The 20,815-nt window shown below is 41.6% G+C and overlaps 1 protein-coding gene across 1 annotated transcript in view; it reads right to left on the bottom strand.

The window, feature by feature from the left end:
* TPO (thyroid peroxidase) overlaps positions 1-20,815 on the bottom strand; it is a 76,223-nt gene that overhangs the window by 16,750 nt on the left and 38,658 nt on the right. The window contains exons 7-12 of the mRNA XM_060272270.1: positions 12,780-13,038; positions 10,882-11,052; positions 8,541-8,778; positions 6,275-6,483; positions 5,281-5,451; positions 2,095-2,226 (exon numbers count right to left, since the gene is read on the bottom strand). Of these exons, the coding sequence (XP_060128253.1) occupies positions 2,095-2,226; positions 5,281-5,451; positions 6,275-6,483; positions 8,541-8,778; positions 10,882-11,052; positions 12,780-13,038 (1,180 nt within the window). The remainder of the gene's footprint in view (positions 1-2,094; positions 2,227-5,280; positions 5,452-6,274; positions 6,484-8,540; positions 8,779-10,881; positions 11,053-12,779; positions 13,039-20,815) is intronic.

The following is a 20,815-nucleotide window of genomic DNA, read 5'->3' as shown; positions in this document are numbered from 1 at the left end:
GCGGTTATTTCAGTTGGTTCAGTTATGGCAGTTATTAACAGTTAGAGCAGCAGGTATTTTCTGTTACACTGCTGTCTGCCTCAGAGTTAGTCAGTCTGTTACAGTATTTATTTTAAATACAGATCTATGCAAGGTGTATTAACAACATAAACACCTACCTGCATTGTATATACTGTATTTTAATCCGCAGGTGCAAGTACAGCAAGTAAAAGTTATTTGTTATTTAAACTTTAAAAGAGAGTGTCTTGCATAGTTCTATAGAAACTAGTTCTATAGGGAACTAATTTAAAAGACCAAGGCTCTCTTCAGCATAACTCTATAAATGGGAACTAGAATTTAATTCCCACACAGAGTGCATACCCTCCAACATTTCTCTGATGAAAATAGGGGTGTCCTATTCCATCCTCATCATAATTTTATCATTTATATGCTGCCCATCTGACTGGGATGCCCCAGCCATTCTGGGCAGCTTCCAACATTTATAAAATCATAATACCGATAAAACATTCCCTATACAAGGTTGCCTTCAGATGTCTTCTAAAAGTTGTATTTCCTTGGCTTGGGGGTCACATAACTCCATATGCTCCAATGTTTCTCCGATGAAAATAGGGGCATCCTAAGGAAAAGCGGGACATTCCACAATGGAACCAGAAACCGGGACGGCTTCTGTAAATCCGGGACTGTCCCTTGAAAATAGGGACACTTGGGGAGGTCTGAGAGTATATAACCATAAGTTGTGCAGACCAGTTCTGCAGTTAGCAGCCTACACTCCCCCTGCTCCCACCACCACCCTCCCTGGTACCTCTGGTGGTTGCTTCCAGCTCAAGAAACACATGTACGTCCCCTTAAGAAGCTAATTTATACCAAGGCAGCCCATTGTTCCACTTAGCTCAGTAAAATCTACAGTGGCTGTCCAGTGTTCCAGACAGGAATCTCTCCCTACCTCACCTAAAGGTGACAGGGATTGAAGCCAAGACCTTTTGCATGCACAGTATGTGCTCTGCCACTAAGCAATGGCCCTTCTCTCAAGAAACTAATTTTTGACACTCTTCCTTTGAAGAGAACCACAGGAGTGCTGCACCACACACCAGCTCTCTGTGGGCTAGATTGCAGTCATCTTGTACGCAGACAGTTCTTTTCAGAGACCTCTAGTGGGCATGGCAGTTACGTTTATCAGCCACTCATCCCCTTTTTCTTCAGTTTAGAACCATAATAACTGTCTGGGCCTAAACCCTTTCCATTTTAGTGTAAAAATAACTAACCAACTAGCTGTTTACTGATTGGAAAAGCTAAGACTGAGGCATTTAATCAAGCACAAAAGGGATTTATGGCATGTAAAGGAATATAAATGCAGCCTGGCTGTGTGGGCCACCCGCTGGTTCAAAAATTGTTATTAATTATCCAAGGATTATACTGAATTTCATATGGTAGCACAAATCCTGGAATTACCATACGTAGATGATATAAAAGGGAATGGGGAAGTTTCTCTAATTCCACCAGTGAGGGTTATTGCTGCTGCTGCTGTTCAGAAGAAGAAAACGTCAGACATGTTTCCCCACACCTTTGTTCATAGGAGCCAACTCCTAGTGGCCGAGGTACTTTTGCCCCTCACACCCTCACAAAAAATATTTGAGCCCCCCCCCAAGTTAATGGACATTGCCATTAAAATGGTGTGTGTGTGTGTACACACACACGTGCCGTGTCATGTGATCAGTTATCACATGGGCCCCTCCAGTATTTTATTAAAGTTGGCACCCCTGCCTTTGTTACACTATCCAAAACTATGAAGATTGCCTGCCTTGGACTCTCAACACCCGAGTTCTTATCTCTACTTACCCAGGAAGCAGACTTGAGCCAGTCTCTCTCTCTTTGACTAACCTACCACAGTGGTTGGTTTGTGTTCTTTATGGTGACCCTTACATTTAGAAGACTGCTGTGATCATTCAGTGTTGATAAGTATAAAACAACAGAAGATACTTAGAATGGTTCTCACATAAATGACTACAGCATGTGTGAATGACAGAGAATGACTTTGAGATTGCCTCATTGTTTTATGTTGCTAAATTCTAACCAGCAAAGCAGTGGTCACCTCACCTCTGCATGTTTTCCCGTCTTCTGCCAGTTCATAGGGATCTGTGCAAAGACATTGGAATGAGCCTTGGGTGTTGACACATTGAGCTGAGGAGTGGCATGGGGGGTTGGTTTTGTTTTCACATTCGTTGATATCTAACGAGAAACACAAAAGTTAAAAAAGTTTAAAAACCAAAGGGTATTTCTAGAAGGCAGATCCTAAAATATGCTGCATTTGCACAAAACGATAAGCTACTAATTATGGCTTTAAAAACCCAGATATGCATGGGCAGCCTGCACTAGCACCAAGAGAGTTCTGATGGAAATAGAAACAGGATTAGAAATTGCTGTTGTTTGCTTATTTTTCCAGAACAGAAATCAAACTTCCTTTTTTGGATGTTTTGCCTCTATTTTAGGTAGGGGGAGCTGAGTACTTGAGTTTCTTACATTTCAAAGCGGCCCTCATGCCTGAAAAGGTTTGGGGAGCTGCTGTTGTAAAGCATTTGAATAAAAACCAAGATTTGTTCAACCAGACACTTTTTTTAATTGATTTATTCTTAATTTGCTTCGCTGTGGTTGGATCTAGACACATCAAAGGAGCGTTTCAGTTTAAAGCATTGTAAATTTAAACAGGGAAAACAGGTAGAGAAAAACGGGACTCCATGTCACCATCTGGTGGCACAATGTTATATTGCACATACAACGCATATCAATCCCTTTTTCTTTACCAGTCTAGCTGAGTCCTAGCTGAGCCATGTGTGTGCAATACATTGTATAAACACACATGGAGCAAAGGAAGAGCTAACTGAACTAACAGCCATGTAAGCAGCCTAGGATTGTGTTTTTCTTTTGATTTAGTGCACTTCCCATTCTACTGCTTGTTTCCATACATAGTCTGCTGTACGTAGTTTAACATATGAACCACATATTGGAGAATAAACGACTGATTTATGCAAGTTTTTTTCTGTTCAGCTTGTTGCCAGAATATTAATCTGCTAGGGGGCAAAAGATTATTATAATTCATCTCTTTCTTCACTTCACAACTAGGTGAAAAAAATTCAGGGGACTCACAGGATGTGACTAAAAGAGAGAGTTACAATTCCCTATCCCTATTTCATTTCAAGTGTTCCATTATCTGAATCACTGTCTCTTCCAAGCAATGTTGATAAGCAGGCCTAACTGAGTACCAACTGTAGCTCCTGCATGCAAATGAATCCACCTGTTGTAATGTCTTCCCCAGTATGAGCTTGTTAAATTTCTCTCTCTCTCCTGATGCTTTCCTCCCCCTTAAATTAGGTTGAATATGCATGTGCACAGACACGCTGGGAAATGCTACGTACGGTGACTTGTAGAAATGTAATGTAAGAGAGAGTCAAGTCCTAAATTGATGCAATGCATTGAAATGAACTCATGCAGTTCTTCGCTTTCAAGGCATTGGAAGGGGGATTGAGTGCCTGCAGTGCTTGATTTACTAGATCCAGTAGGAAACCATCTGTGCTAATAGTTTTTATAATGCGAAGGAGGGGATCAGGATAGTAACTCAAAGAAGAAGGCAATCTTTCTTTCTGGGGCTTCCCAGTGTTAAAGGTGGGGGACAATTTGTCCAGCTCACATTTTAAGGCATTCTATTTCCTTCACAGTTCCCAAACCAGACTTGATCATGTCCTTTCCTTGTCCATGTACATAAGTCAATTGGATTGGCCCTTGGATTGTACTTCAGCACTGGCAATAAGAAATACTCTCCTACCATATCTGAAAGAGCAGGTGTGGTGCAAGCGACAGGGCACAGACAGCGGTTGTTGGTATTTATATTGTATTTGCGTTATAAATGTACCGTGTTTCACAAAGAATAAATGGTATTGGGGAAAGTTGGGAGCTGGCAGTTGGCTGGTTATTTTCTTGGTTGATTCTTTGATTAAGAACAGAGTGATGACCTCAAGCAGATGCTGTCAGGAGGAGTTTGTGAGGACAGGCAAGCTACGCATTAATAACTTATGCACTGCTATGAAGAAGTTTTGAAAACAAAAGGGACTAAACCCTCTCTTGGGCTCAAGGGAGAGAAATGCATTTCAAGTCTTGCATAAGGCTTCTTTTTTATAAATCACGAATAGCTAACAGCTGTGTCCTCCAACATTTCAGTGCCACAGCTTCCCCACCCAAAGATCAGCCATCTGGGGTGGCCTCCTCACTCTGCCTAATTGTGGGACAAGTGCCCCCGCCCCCCAAATACCGGTGTAGTAAAATATCTGACCACCTGGAAGCATATACTCTTTGAGCACTCCTTTTTTTGTTGTTTCCCCAACTTTGTCAATGAAGAGACAAATAATAGTATAGTTGGTGGGGGGAGTTTATTTGTGGAAAGAATGCCCACATCCCTGGGCATGCCTCAATGCATTTTGTTCTATATTTCTGGTGCAACCAACTAAAAATGCAGCAATATATGTTTGAAAAAGGTGCTACGGTAGCAGCAGAAAGCTTTTTCTTTCCATGAGAGAGAGAGAGAGAGAGAGAGCTGTTCAAATGCAGTCTTATTTTATTTCTCCGGCAAAAAACTTGGATATGGATATCCTAGCTAAACCTTGTTAATGCCTGCTGCTAATTAAATCGTACAAGCTTTTTAGTTTTTCAAAATGCAGACACACAGGCCCTCCATGGGCATTAAAGCACCCTATGATTCTGTGAATCCTATTGCTTCCTTTTGATCTGTATTCCTTTACACTGAGAGCAAGAAGGAGCTTGGTCAGGCAAGCTGCCCAGTTTGGGTTATGTTTTAGTTGCATTCTGGGAGACTTGGCTCAGTTTGTTGCTTAACTCACAAATATATGGAGCAGAGTAATGGTTTGTGGGGACGATCATGTCTTTTTTAAAATAAGGGACCAGGGATGATTTGTGAGATCAGAGTAAAGCGAAGAAGGAAGAGTACGCTTATATCTTTTCAAATCTCTTTGCAATTTGTTTCACGTTTTTGTCTCAGTAAGCCCTGGAACGTGTGGATTCTCAGGCTCTACAGCTAGAAACTGTAAGTAAGCTGAAAAAGAAAATTATTGATGGCAGCATCAACAGTGACCCCAGAAGATAAATGAATTTTCACAATAGACTACAGGATCTAAGTTTATTCAGCCCTCTAAAATTATTCATGTTTAAAAATTCCAATGTCGCAATGCCATTCTTACTAGAAGTTACCAGACAATACTTAAAAACCATAGGCACCTTGGCAGACTGGTGCTTTCAAATTCCATTTCCCCTGTATACAGCACAATTGTTCTTCTCCTAATAGCGCATATCCTTGGTGGCATGAGTAGGTGACAATGAGTTTCCCTGCCTCTGAACAATGGACAAAGTCACCATGTTCCACTCTTGCTGGGAAACCACAATTCAACTCTAGAAGCAAAAACATAACATTTTTTTAAAAAAAGTAAACATAATTAGTGTACAGTAGTCAAAACTGCATATGCAGTTTTTATTAAGATAAATTTGCACTAAAATGCTGGTGAATTTTCATGAGAATTAAAAACAAAACACAAATTGCTGCAAAATGTGGAGTACTGAATTTAAGGGTGGAAAAATGAGCAACTCAGAGAACTGAAATTCCTAATCTTGACTGAAGATATTCTAGGACCACTCTTGGTAAGCAATTATAGGAGTTGGACCCCGCTGTAGGACAGGGTAGAAATAATAAGTTTATTATCCAGCCACATTTGGAGAGCTGCAGCTTTTCTAGCCCTGTTCAAAGGCCTCAGATGATGAATTCAGAGTCTGGGCCAGGGGTCAGCAAACTTTTCCAGCAGCAAGCCGGTCCACTGTCCCTCAGACCTTGTGGGGGGCCGGACTATATTTTTTTTTGGGGGGGGGGGAATGAACGAATTCCTATGCCCCACAAATAACCCAGAGATGCATTTTAAATAAAAGGACACATTCTACTCATGTAAAAACACGCTGATTCCCAGACCGTCTGCGGGCCGGATTTAGAAGGAGATTGGGCCGCATCCGGCCCCCGGGCCTTGGGGACCCCTGGTCTGGGCGATTGTAACCTCTCATACCCTTTCATTCCTTTTGCCAAATGCAGGAATGAAACACAGCTTTGCCTGGTGGCAAGAAGATACTCAGACCATTTCATCCCAGCTGTCAAAACCTCCAGCATGTTCCTCATTTCTAAACATTCCAAATATTTGACAAAAGCGAGGATATTAATTTTTTGAATTACCTGGGTGAAACGTTTCCTGCCAAGCTCCTAAATGAATGCTGGGTATATTTTCACAAGGCTCAAAATCTTTAGGAAATTTCCCAAGTATGAAGGCATCAAGGGGCACTTCAGTGAGACCTGTGTTATCACAGATTAAACTGGATAAGGAATATTTTCTGAGTTCCCGCCTTTGATCTTCAGTGAAAACATTGTCGTTTTCCCACCAAAATCTATTTAGAAACAAGACCAAGAAATATTGCAAGACAGGAGTGTAGGCCACAGTATATTATGTTCCACCACTTGGGCCCACCTAGATATCAAACTACTGAAACAATTGGCAATCCTGTTTCAAAGTTTGTTTGTTTTTTGTTTTTGTTTTAACCAAAACCAGTTTAATAAATATCCTTTTCAGGTATTCTAATCCCCTGTATGATTAGAATTGCAAGAGGGACAGCAAAGACAAGTGGAGAACTGGGACAAAGGAATTTCAATAGGGACAAATGTAAGGCATAAAAACCAGCAGCATAAATATAAGATGGGGGACACCTGGCTTACTAGTAGTACACGTGACAAGGATCTAGGGGTCTTAGTAGACCACAAGTTTATTATGAGTCAGCAGTGTGATGCAGCAGCATAAAAAGCTAATGCTATTCTAGGATGCATCAACAGAATTATAGTGTCCCAATCAAGGGAAGCAATAGTCCCTCTCTAGTCTGACTTGGTCAGACCACACCTGGAGTACTGTGTCCAGCTCTGGGCACCACAATTTAAGAAGGATATTGACAAGCTGGGATGTGTGCAGAGGAGGGAGACCAAAATGATAAAGGGTCTGGCAACCAAGCCTTATGAGGAACATTTGAGGGAATTGGTTATGTTTGGCCTGGAAAGGCAGAGACAGAGAGCAGCTATGATAGGCATCTTCAAATATCTAAAAGGCTGTCACATGGAGAATGGAGCAAGCTCGTTTTCTCCAGCTCCAGAGGATAGGACTCAAACCAATGGCTTCAAGTTACAAGAAAGGAGATTCCAACAAAACATCAGGAAGAACTTTCTGACAGTAAGAGCTGTTCAGCAGTGGAACAGGCTCTCTCGGAAGATGGTAGACTCTTCCATTAGAGGTTTTTAACCAGAAGTTAGATCTGTCAGAATTAGGGTCCTAATGCCCCCTCCCCCGACTTTCCTGGTATGCATGCCTGGTCTCTCAGACCCCAGGGCATGTAAAGACTTCAGCAGAGTGTTTGCAGCAAATGAAGCACATGAACAGCTCATTCCATCAGCAAATAAGCTTTACTGAAGCATTTCAATAAGCATAGTGGTTACAAGTCCTCAGCCAAATCCCTGGCTGGGGGCATAGATTAAAAAAAGAGTTTCAGAGAGACGCCAGTGAACTGCATAGCTTGAGAAAGAAAATGAAAGAAAGAAAGAAAGAAAGAAAGACTCTCACACCTGTATGCAGCCATATAAAGAGGGCTCAGACAGCCTGGAACCTTCCAGTCAACAATGCATACTACAGTGGTGCCTCGCTTAACGAATGCCCTGCTTAATGAAATTTCCGCTTAACGAAAGGATTTTTCGAGCGGAGGTTGCCTCGCTAGACGAATTCGTTTTATGAAAAAAATCGTCTAGCGAATCGCGGTTTCCCATAGGAATGCATTGAAATTCAATTAATGCGTTCCTATGGGCAAAAAAAATTTCAAAAATAAATTTGATGCATTCCTATGGGATTCGCTAGACGAATTTTTCGTTATAAGAAAAGACCCGTGAAATGAATTAAATTCGTCTAGCGAGGCACCACTGTAATGAGAAAGGACTGCTGAGTCACAGGCTGCTGAGTCACTACAGTACATTTTGGATCTATGAAACACTCTAGGTCATTTTTAGACTGGAACAGTCATGTATGATCTAGTTGAGGTTCCGGCGTTGCAGGAAGTTGTACTAGACGACCCTCAGGGGTCCCTTCCAATTCTACAACTCTATGATTTTATAAGTCATCACCTTCCATGAGTTGAAGGCAGATGTTTCAAGCACAGTCCCTACTTTATTCATGTAGGTGCCCTGCATGTTAGAGCCCAGGAAGAAGAGCAGGTTTGTAACATTGTGCTGGAAGCTTACATAAATAGAAAAAAAAACCCTCCCTCCTTCAGAAATTAACCTCTTTACTCATGGAGGTTGACAGGGACAGCAGGGTGGTAGTGGGAGGGACAGAGACAGCTCACTCTCCCTCATCATGTGATGGCTAATAATGCCTAAGCAGAGCTAATGGAAGGAACAATACAAGTAAACTTACCGATCACCATCTCTCAATGCTTTCATTTGTTTTCCAATTATGCATGCAAACAGCGGACCTGTTCTGGCATCTGGAAGCATGCTTTCTACTATGCCCGCTAGCCACAAATCCATCTTGTCAGGGTGTTTGTACAGTCCCATGATTTTTTGCACCGTCGTCCTGTTCTGTATCGCTTTTGTCAGGTCACTTTCCGTCCTTAGCCTTGGCAGGTCACAGAATTCTCGCCAGTCATTGTAGCCTACAAATATGGTATTCGTAGAATGAATCAAACAAGGTTTCCCAACAGAAGAAGAAGAGACGAAGAGTTTGGACACCCTGTGAGGTGGGTGGGGCTGAGAGACTTCAGAGATGTGTGACTAGCCCAAGGTCACCCAGCAGCTGCATGGAGCAGAGACACGAACCCGGTTCCCCAGATTAGGAGTCTACCGCTCTTAACCACTACACCACACTGGCTCTCCAGGAGCCCTGACAACTTCCTGTGATAGCTCTGCCCAATTCCTAAAGTGCTTGATGCAAGCCTACCTGCAGTGATACTCTTGGACCTGGAATCCCTTCCAGGTCCAAGAGTATCCCTGAAATATGCGAGGCATGATCCTTAGAGGTGAATGGGAGCAGTGTGGAGGAATGGTTAGAGTTCTGGACTAGTACCTGGGAGCTATGAAGCCTGTGGGGTGACTTTGGCCATAGCCATTGCCTCTCAGCCTAACCTACCTCAAAGGGTTGTTGTGAAGATAAGCTGGAAAGGGGGTTAGAAGTGTTTATGACGCCTTGAGCTCTTTGGGGGAAACATGAAATGCAATAGCAAATAATAAAATAAATTATTACTAGTGGTCTGCTGGCCTCCTAAAAAAAGGTATTTGTCACATTAATGTCCCAGCCATCTTTTCAGAGTGCTTATCAAATGCAATCTCCATAACAACTTTGGAAGTAGACTAGGTTGAGAGACAATGATTTGTTGCAGGCGGGGGTGGGGGAAATCATGAAATGTGCTTATTTCTATGTATTATTATTATTAATACCCCACCCATCTGACTGGGTTTCCGCAGCCACTCTGGACAGCTTACAGCACATATTAAAAACTGTAAAACATCAGACATTTAAAATTTCCCATTACAGGGGCTGCCTCCAGATGTATTCTAAAAGTCAGATACTGTAGTTGTTTTATTTCCTTGACATCTGATGGGAGGGCATTCTACTACTGAGAAGGCCATTAGTGGCTGAGTGGGGATTTGAGATAGGTCTCCCAAATCCAAGTCCAGTGCCCTATCCATACAGCCTCAGCGGACTGGTGTCTTGCTTCAAATTAAGCTCTGTGAGGCAGTAAGTGGATGCTTTATATAGGGTGTATTTTATGCTTGCACCAGTACAGCATTATGATATACCAGCATTGCATACAAGTGATTCTGGTACCATAGGAAAATATAATAAGACAAATGTAGATATTCTTGAGTACTGGGATTTGTACTAAACCTGCTTTGGTGTTATACAGCCCAGTGCACAAACCAGTCAATAGATCTGTTCTAGCTCTATTTTGGAATGGGTGGCTGATGATGAGAAGCTCTCTGTGCCTGTTTTAAGGACTAAATGTAGCCTGGCTTGAAGTGGGAGAACAGGCTGTGTTCTCCTAATTAAGATAACAATGTATACCATGTTAATAACATAACATACATAATTTGTAAGAGGTTTGGAAGCTGTTGATAATGACAAACTGAAGTTGTAGATTAAAATGTTCTTAAAGGCTTTAACTAAGCAAGAAAGAGTGTGAGAAAGTAAAACTATTTTCAGCTGCTATTAAAATGAAACAAACAACCACAATGTATTGACTGCTAATATAATAATGTTACATTCTAGTAATTCATTGGGTTGTATCCAATGGTGCCTTAGAGGACAGCACTTCCATTTCTAGAAGTCAGGCCACCTGATTTTGGCTGACAACCTCAACCATTTACTGTAGCCCTCTGCACCACAACCCATTCTGTTCCAGAGGGTCCCATATCCCTCATGAACAGCTGGTGGGGTGGTTAAGAAGGTAAGAGGGATCAACAAAATCGGGCTTTGCTTTGCACACACAGAAGTCTCTTCTATTAATCTGGCCAGGCCACTTTGGCTAGTGAGGCTGTTTCATACAGTCCACACTCACCTGTCCTTCACCTAATATCATATATGATGGGTGGGGCTTGGCCAAAAGGGGCTTCACAGGGACTTCAAACCAGCACTGCCTGCAAAGCCCTATTGCCCAGTGCTATGATATAAGTCGCCTAGAGGCTTTGGCACAGGCAACATGCAAATCCTGCTGCTGCTGCTACTACAAGAAGATGTATTTTTAAGTAACGCAGTATACCTGGGAGTCCATGATCACGTCCCCGCTGTAAATCTAATGATGCTAAATCCAAAGAGCCATTATGAGACAACACAAATAGCTTCTTCGTTAGCTCCTCATTCAGCAACTGATCCTGTACCTGTAGTTTTGCAGCAGTTGCCAAAGTTCCTCTTAGCAGGGGATCCAAGCCACCTAAGAGTACAAAGATAAGGTTACAAAGATAAGGTAGGAGAGGGGGAGAGGCGGGCCTCTCCATCACCTCTGCTGAAAGACCAACAGCTTTTGGGTTCCTGCTGCCCTTGAAGTATTTCCATCCCAGCTGGTAGTTACAAAACCTCTGTCAAAAATTGTGCTGGAGTTTTCTTTCCCCTTCCTCCCTCCCAGTCCATTTTTGTGTGTATCATGTCTTTTAGATTGCAGGCCTCAGAGCAAGGACTGTCTTATCATTGACATTTGAAAGTGTCTGTCTTATCATGGGTCTTTTGGAGTGAGAAACAGGATAAAAATGCTTTAAATAAATGTGTGCAGCCACAAATCCAGCACTATATTAAGATAAGTGCAAAAGTCTTTATTTTCATCCAGCCGGCTAAGGACCCTTCACTAACTATGAATTGTCCTTTAACAGCTTTGCATGCATTTTTCTTCTAGTTTTTTTAAAAAAACCCTAAACAACAATGATTTAAAGATAGTAACATCTTCCACTGAGTATTGTTAGGCAAATAATAGCAATATTATTTGCATTATTTTTCTTTATCAAATGTATAAATAAGTGAACTATAATTCTCTAGAGAAAGACAAGTACTATTTATAGCATGTTTTTTAAACTTGAATTTTTTAAAAATATTTTTATTAAAGTTTTCAGGTTTCCATTTCCACATTAACATCTTTTATTATACCCATACATTCAATGACTTCCCTCTTTCCCTTCCAAGATTCCTTTAATTTACCCATAATTCCTACATATTCTTATATATCCATCTAAATCGGCTTCCCCCATCCTCATTTTACACCCTTTTAGATATGTAATACTGTTGAAATTACCTTAATACTGCCAGCGCTTTCAACTGTGTACAATTTTTTAATGGATTGCAGCCAATTAAGCCCTACTCAGACCCACTGAACTGAATGGATGTTAGATGTGATTAATTTAAGTCCATTGGGATCAGCAAGTTTACTCTGATCTTGATTGGATTGGATGCAATCATATGGAAACTCTTTATTAAGATAAGGCTGCAACCTTATCATATTTATCTGGGAGTAAGATTTATTTAATAGGGCTTATTTCTGACCAGATATACATAGTATTGTGCTGTAAACCTAATAATAACAACAACAGGGCTCCAAGGGGCCTTCTAGTGGTTCCCTTATTGCAAGAAGTTGAAGCTACAGGAAACCAGGCAGAGGGCCTTCTTGGTAGTTGTGCCCGCCCTGTGGAACACCCTCCCATCAGACGTCAAAGAGTTAAACAATTTTATGACCTTTTGTAGACTTCTGAAGGCACCCTGTTTCGAGAAGCTTTTAATGCTTGATGTTTTGTTCCTTTATATTTTGTTGGAAGCTGCCCAAAGAGGCTGGGGAAACCGAGTCAGTGGGGTACAATAATTATAATTATTAAAACAGAAAGGCTACACAAACCTTTCACTCTTCTCCCTCCAAACTGTAATTCATTCCACAAGCCTAGTTTATCCACACAGGTAAAATAAACTGAACTGAATATTTCAATTTATTTTGGTTTTTTTATATGACTTTGGAAATGCTAGTCAAGAAGAGAAAAACACCTCAGCACTTGCTCTTCATGGACTGTTGAACAGTCTGAACAATGATGAAATCAAGACAAAATCTCCCCATGTTTTACAAGAATCCAGTTGCTAATAACTTTGCAGTAATTCAAGAAGATGTAATAGTATTAAACAAAGTACCTTCTTTAATAAGTCTCCATGGGGTAAAAAAAGCTTCGTGCAATTGAAGATTAGGAAGATTTGGATCATTCTGATACTGTACGTCGAGTCTCTTTATGACTGGATGAATTGCAGCATGGCCAAAGCGAAAAGCTGCCGTAGTAAATACATTGGATACTGAAGGATTCATTGTGGGAACATAGCCTTTATAAGCACCAATGTATTGGTTAAAAGCACCTGGTCCAATGATTTTTGGTATGTAGTCTCTTAGGGTAATAATCTGGGGGGGGGGAATAAGGGAAACCAGAATATTTCAGAGTTAATAACAATATTGTAGGAAGCCTATTGTGTGTTTGAACAAGACAAAGCCTTGCCAGATGTTGGTCTGGACTCCTTAGATATAGGGATATTCAATAGCAACAAGAGCCAAACTCATATTTATATTAGCTAGGTGCCAAATGGCTCCTAAAACCAGGGTTATAATTGCCAAAATGGAATGCCTAGATGCCATTTTGGGGCCAGACAGCTCAAAAGTTGTATTTTTCAATACAACTTTTTGGTTCCTGAATATCATTTTGATTGTGCAGATAAAACATAATGGATAGAATTCTGCAGGATGTGTGGCTGGTGTGTTAAAACAGTCAAGATCTAAGGATTCCCAGGCATGCACCTCCAGATGGTGGAGATGTCAGATGTCATCCTGGCGAGTTCCGAACATTGATTGGGGATGGGGGCCATTAATATCAGTGCCCCTTCCCTACCATGGAGAATTGTGGGAGTGATTTCCCCAGATCAAGATTAGTTCATCGGAAACTTTTCTAATAGGACGGGGAAATGAAGCCACAGCCAACCTGGACTGGAGGTGTTCAGTATACCTGAAGGAGCGTCTCGTTCTGCCTGGACACTGAGGTCCAGCGCTGAGGGCCTTCTGGCGGTTCCCTCGTTGTGAGAAGCCAAGTTACAGGGAACCAGGCAGAGGGCCTTCTCAGTAGTGGCACCCGCCCTGTGGAATGCCCTCCCACCAGATGTCAAAGAGAAAAACAATTACCAGACTTTTAGAGGACATCTGAAGGCAGCCCTGTTTAGGGAAGCTTTTCATGTTTAATTGATTATTGTATTTTAATACTTCTGTTGGCAGCCGCCCAGAGTGGCTGGGTATAAATAATAAATTATTGTTATTATTATTATTATTATTCATTGGTCTCAAAATGTTAAGGGTGTTTCACAGCATTCTTTACTGGCAATGAAATAATATTGTCTCCATGCTGATGGATCACCCAACAAAGATATAACTGTCTTTCTATTTTGTTATAGCCTGCTAGCTGACATTAAACAGAAAGTGTTCTATTATTGACCTAATGGCCCATCAGACTAACCTTTTGCAATGACCTTTATATAACGATATCCGAATCCATCTCTCTGTGTAGGCTAAGAGCTTAAGGCTGCAATCCCACATACACTGACCTGAGAGCAAGCTCCCTCGAACTTAAGGGGACTTGCTTTTGGATGCACCTGTTTAAGATTCTGATGTAAGGGAACTGTTCGTGCCATTTGAAAGTGACAAGGGAAAGACACAAACTTTTGAAGCTGCCTAACAAAGTCCTTGGGGAAACATGTCTGTTCCTTTGGGTGGCAAATGCTATCGTGGGAGGAGAAGTGACTACTTATGAGCCTTCTTGCTCCCCAGGATCAGTGCTAGAGTAGCACAAGCTGAGAAAATTGTCTCAGGTGGCAGGCATTAGCATGGCAGTGAATTGGGACCCACATCCTCAGATGTCATACTTGTTTGTCTCGCTATTGCCTGGCTATCATTAGTGTTGCTAACACTGGTCACCTACCTGCAGCCTCTAAGTTCTCTCTGCTTTGGTCTGGGGAAGGGCCAAGGGGGGGGTCCTTCCTCAGAACAGGGCATTCTGGGTGAGGTGACCAGAACAGCAGCTGCTGTGATTTGCTGCTGCAGCAGCAGCACAAGCACAAGCAGGCCGAGAATCTGCCAGCGCTTTTAATGCAGCAGCAAAACATTGGGGGGGGGGAGTAAATACGGGGAAAGGGGTGGCAGCAACAAGGAGATAAAGGAGGAGGGGTGAGCAATGGCAGGGGGAAACAGCAGTGGGTGGGTGGGTGAGTGTAGGGTGCCATAATTCTTGTTCCAGGCCTGTTGCTCCCTGCATGCTCATTCTGTATATTGTTGAATATAAAGAGATATTATGAAAATATGAAAACTCTGTACAGTACTCTAACCTCACAAAAAAATAAAAAGGAAAAGGAACCAGGCCTTTTAAAATCAGAGAAAAGGGCAATCAAAACAATCAATAGGTTGGGCTCTAATAAGGAAAGCTTACATTTGGGACTTTTTTTGAAAGTGGGAGCACGAGAGAGGTGTAGAAAAAGTGGATCAGATGGTGCTTCTCTCTCGACGTCTCCACCTCCTTCTCTCTCTCAATCTGGCTCTCTCTCCCTGGGTGGCAATGAGGCTGAAAAAAGATTCTATTTCCTAACTGTTTCAGGGGATTTTGGGATGGAGGGATGGCAGTGACGTGGGGGCTTATGTTTAACTCTTTCTAGCTTCCACTCCCTTGAAAATCACCCTCACTGGCACACAAATTCGGCCTAATTGGGGGGGGGGAGTTCTCACATGAGCTTTTTTTTCTAACTCTAATTGCCACTGAAGGGCGATTTTCAGAATGACAACATGCAGGGAGGGAAGGGGGTCACTCCTCAAAAAACTGTGGCTTCCCGGAAAATCGGCCTCTGTGCAGCAGTTGGGCTTAGGAAAAAAGGTCCCAAAAATGTGACTGGATGTTTCTCTCCCCCAACGCACCCCATCTCCTGCTCTGTAGCTTAATTGCTGTAACAGGGCCAAAGAATACTGATGCTTTAGGCAGATCTATGGGGAAATACCTATTTGTTCATAGGAATCTTCTCTCTTGTATGTAACACTGTCCAAGTCTTAAAGACTATTTGGTCACAAAATCCATTTGATAGGTCTAAATGGGTCTATCAGCAGACAATTCATAGTTATCTTCAACCCCCCCCCCAAAAAAAACCATACAGTTTGTTATAGAAATGCTGATAAGTGTACCCCTGGCAAATTCTTTTGATAATGTAATAGGCTTATTGAAGCATATAGAAAAAAGCTTATAAGAAACACTGATCAAAAGAGAGGAAATGATACATTACGATGGAAAATATGAAAACTGCATTGCAGATTTAAGATTACATTGGACTTAATAAAGCATAATGGGATGAATATGAAGTATAGAGAACTAATAAAATACATGATAGGTTTGATATAATATGCAATAAACTGAATGGACAAATGCACCCAGTGCTTTGATACAGCGCATATTGAAAAATTCAGGCAGGGATAACGTAGTTTCATCAGATAATGTGTTTCACTCTTTTTTGGGGGGAGGGGGGTTATTTTATTTTTTAACACTGAAAAGGCAAGTTCAGACAAGCTACAAAAAGATGTGGTTCTTTCCAAGCCCTCGGTGTTCGCTCCAGAGCAGTTAAGCTTGGCTTCCTTGCCTCATTACCGGTACTTTAGCTTTCAGTTATGCTCTTTGCAAATTAACCGTGCTCAGACAGCAAAGCCTGAAATATGATAGATTATTAAGAGGCTGCCCATTGGATTTTAAGGTTCAGCTTCCCTACATAATGCCTGCCAGATCATTAGTCCTGCTGGAAGGTAGGAGCATAGATGTCACAGAGGCTCATTTGTGGAGGGCAATCAAACACATTGTTGCTGGTCCCGTTGCTAAGATGCATTCCGTTTTCCGGCAATATTTCAAATGCATTGAAAATTCCCTAGCAATACTATGGTTTTTGACAGCCAATGTGCACCCTCAGTTGTATACCTTCGTTTCTTATCAGATGTTTCTTATCAGATTGGTATTTAAAATATACCAATATATATAATTGGTATATTGGAATATAAATTGGTAATATTTAACACTTATGAATTGTATCTAACTGGAGTAGCAATTGGTTCCATCCCCATGCTGTTGTCCCATCACAAACCCAGGTAATCTGCTGTTATTTTAAAAGCAGGATTCAAACTAATTAGAGCGGAATGACCTGCCTTCAATTCTGGGCACCTTCCATATCCCACATATACAGTAATACCTTTCTGCAGCTTGAAATATGGCTTCACATATTGATGGGGTAATCACTATCATGTATGGCACCAGTTGCTCCTGGGGTGGCAGGAAATTGAACAACTGGCTGCATCACTAGCATGATCTGGCTGTCCCTTAAAATTAGATGTCTCTGTTTCAACGCAAGATCCCCAAGAGTCCCTACAGTGCAGAGCTACTCGCACTGGGCACAATTTAAGACTGTGCCTTACTACCAAAGGGAATGAAAAGGACACATCCGTATTCAGCCAGCCTTTGTTGCAAGAAATGGTCTGTATTGTGCCGTGGAGACATTCAGTCCAGCTAAGAAAAATAAAATAAAACACACAACTTTCACCCTAACAATATAGCTTTGTGACCTGAATTGAGCAGATCTACTGAAAATAAGGGGAAAGGATTAGAAATTGAAAGTCTGCAAGCAGCCAGCCCTCCTCTTCGGTGGCATCATCTGTGGAAGTGCCTTGGAAGTTAAATATGTCTGAGCAGGAAGAACAAACAGAGGACTGGTTTTGACTTCTTTAAAAAAAAAAAGAATTGAATGAGATACGAGAATGAAGCTAAGATTGCATCTGCAGTAGATGTCTTTCCTGATGGAAATGTGTAAATTAAGTTTGAGCTGCATGCAGCGATAATGGAGTGCTGGAACATCGGTATCAGTGCAGTCCTCAAGAGCTCAATGCAGATATAGTCCTCCAAGGAAACACCAAGCCCAAGAGGATGCCATCGTGGTTAGTGAGCAGAGGCAAGGCAGCTTTTAGAGGCAAGGCGGCTTCCTTCAGGAACTGGAAGCCTTGCCCAAAGGAGAATAAAAAGGAACAGGAAAGAAATGCAAGCAAACAATAAAGTTACTGCCTGAAGTCTGGGACACAAAATGGGGAGACCTGGGTTCAAATCCTTTCTGTGATTCTTTAGAGGTGCTTTAGCAGTGAATGTCCTGCACTGGTATTAGGCTGGACTCGATGACCTTTGAGGTCCTTTCCAGCTCTGTGATTCACTTTTCTGATTTAGTACTAGGTTGCCTTTCTAACAGCATGGGGAATGTCTAACTGGGTGTGACACAGAGATCTGGGCACTTGCTATCTTTCCATTTTAATGTCCCCCATAAAGAAAATAGTGATATTGCCTTCACGAGGTATTTTTTTATGTGTGGGTGTATGGATGGGGGAAAAAAACCAATAGTGCTGTATAAATCCTTGCTAATGATATTTTCCCAGAGGAAAAAAAATATTTTCAATTGCCTCTGTTCTCAGAACATCTAAATCTTTCTTTAAAAAGTCTACAAAAGTTCACTGTTAAAGCTTTGACTTTCCAGTTTTGCATATTAGTGTACCAAACAAAACAACACCTTTCCTTTTTCTATATCTGCTCTCTCTTTCTCAGCCTCCTACAATATCCCCTCCCCCCCAAGTTTATAGCTGCTTGGAAAGAACTCTTAGAGTGTAAACGCATGGGCAACCTCAACTGTGGAGGCTGCTGATGCTCTAAGTAGCCGAGTTGCATATAGAGTTGGCATGTGTGTCCCTGAACTGGCTAAATCCACTCCAAATCATTTCTAATGTGCCATAGGCTGATCTCATTAATCTCTGATACTCAGACAGATGATGAGTAGCCCAGAGTCATACACAGAAAATGCCTTTTGGAAATTATTTTGTCTGAGGGCAGAATGTGTCTGATTCCAAGACACTAACATTTGAGTGCCCAGAAGCCTAGTGCGCATTGGGTTTTTTCTTTTTCTTTCCAGATTTGTTCACTGCTAACTACTGCCAAAAAGCCATTCTGAGCCTTTCAAGGCAATTATTTTTAAAGCAAACAGCACATTTAAGACAGAGGGACTTGCACAGTGCGTGCGAGGAAGCTGTAAGGGAGACTAATGTTCAGGGTCGTTAAGAGATTTTTATTTAAGATTAAATGGAGTGTGCAATCTTTTTGTATTCTAATTAGAATTCTCACATAGAAATGTGAACAGCTTCATAAAGAGCATAACTTAGATGGTCTGATGCCCAGTTCCAAATGAGAGATGCAGGAATAACGTTTGTTATACAGTATATATTTTTTGCCATTAGGGGCATATTTCTCTTCACAAAGGCAACTATATTCCAGTTGCCCAAAGTCAAAATCTGCTTTTGGGAACATGAATCAGGACTGCCAGAAGCCTTAACCAGGTATTCTGATCTTGGACTCAGCTATGCAGCAGCAAATAAAGCATTTTAAGTGTGTTGTAAAGTGCATTATACAAATGTGACACCCGATGGCAATGGTGAGCTATGGCAAATTCAATATATTTTTCAAAACTTTTTTTTCAATTTCCCCCCCACGTTTTTCATACGTGTCTAGATTCCACCCTTCTCTTCCTGTATATCATTGTAAGATGGAAGGAACATTCCTCCTCCTGTTGCAATACTATTTCTTCTCCTACTGTCCTCCATTTGTTGGGGTGCAGAACTTCTGCACTGCAGATCCTTTTCTGCTTGTGGAGGATCTCTGTGCCATTTACAGCCCTGATCGTCTAGTTTAAGGCCTTGTCTATCAATGCCCCAGAATAAGCTGATAGATTTTTAAGGTGGAAACACGACTACTGCCTGGAATTATAGGTGCACAGTCACATGCTCCAATGATCCTCTGTGTAGAAAAACCATCTCTACAAATAGAAAACCTTGCTTTCTGATCTGCAAATGAACTTTTCACACTCGAGGTCACCTGAAAAACCTCTTCCCTGAAGCGGCACAGTCCTCTCTATCACTTTAAGATTCAGCTGCCTCATTTCAGTGCATGTGTAAGCCAGGCCTGAGCATTACCCACTACAGTTGTACCTCGGAAGTCGAACAGAATCTGTTCCAGAAGTCTGTTCAACTTCCAAAGTGTGACTTCTGATTGGCTGCAGAAAGTTCCTGCAGCCAATCAGAAGCCGCGGAAGCCCTATCAGATGTTTGGCTTCCAAAAGAATGTTCGAAAAACGAAACACTCACTTCCGGGTTTCGATCATTCGGGAGCTGATTTGTTCGGGAGCCAAGGCATTTGAGATCCAAGGTATGACTGTATAGGTTTTGTATAAGAGGTAGGGCAGCTACTTGCGCATTGCCCCCAAATAGAAAGTACAGTATTAGAAGAGGACAAAATATTAATCAGATTTGCACAGGTTAATTTAGATGTATAGGTGCAAATTTAGAAACAATTATTATGATTTAAAGAGAAACACAATCATCCAAAAATAGTGAAAAAGATTGTGGCCAGGTGACCTGTATCCAGTCCACTGTCTAGAAGCAAAATGTCATCAACTTCTAGGCACTGTAAATGCAAGAAACCAATTGGATTCCACCCATGTTCTCTAAGTTACTCATGCTGCAGGCTAGCGTTGCCATATTCCAAGAAGTAAAATTTCGGACACAAAAATTGTTCAGCTTTATTGGGGGAAACGAAACTTTCCCCTTGTTGAGCAACCCTAATCCAGGCTCATGTAAGCAGCTGGAAAAAGAGAAATAGGATTCCTTCACAAAGCGGCATATGTATATGTGTGCAATCTACCCTTCTAATTTTTCATCTTGCTTCATGTGGTTAAAAGGCGTTAGAGGCAAAGCGTTTGTGCACCGTAAATCTCAAAATCTCTTTTTAAGGAGTGCAGTTACTTGCCTACAAAATGCAATTTTGCAAACTATGCCCCCAAAGAACTGTAAGGTAGAACTATAAAGTGGAACTATAAAGAGAAGTTCTCCAAGATAAAACACACAGGGCAGCAGAACTGGCTAGAAAAGAAATGAGAGAAAAATGAAAGCATAGACTTAAGAGATGAAACAAGCTAAGTACTCCCCACCCCTATTCAAATAGTTGGAAACTCTGTAGACAAGGAGGATAAAGCTCATGGATGATATGCCTGCTAGGTTCTATCTCCAGCGTTGGAGTTAGTGTAGGTCTCTGAATACC

This window comes from Zootoca vivipara, chromosome 3, assembly GCF_963506605.1.
Source record: "Zootoca vivipara chromosome 3, rZooViv1.1, whole genome shotgun sequence".
NCBI classification, from domain to species: domain Eukaryota; kingdom Metazoa; phylum Chordata; class Lepidosauria; order Squamata; family Lacertidae; genus Zootoca; species Zootoca vivipara.
This window is presented reverse-complemented; position numbering and strand designations above follow the sequence as displayed.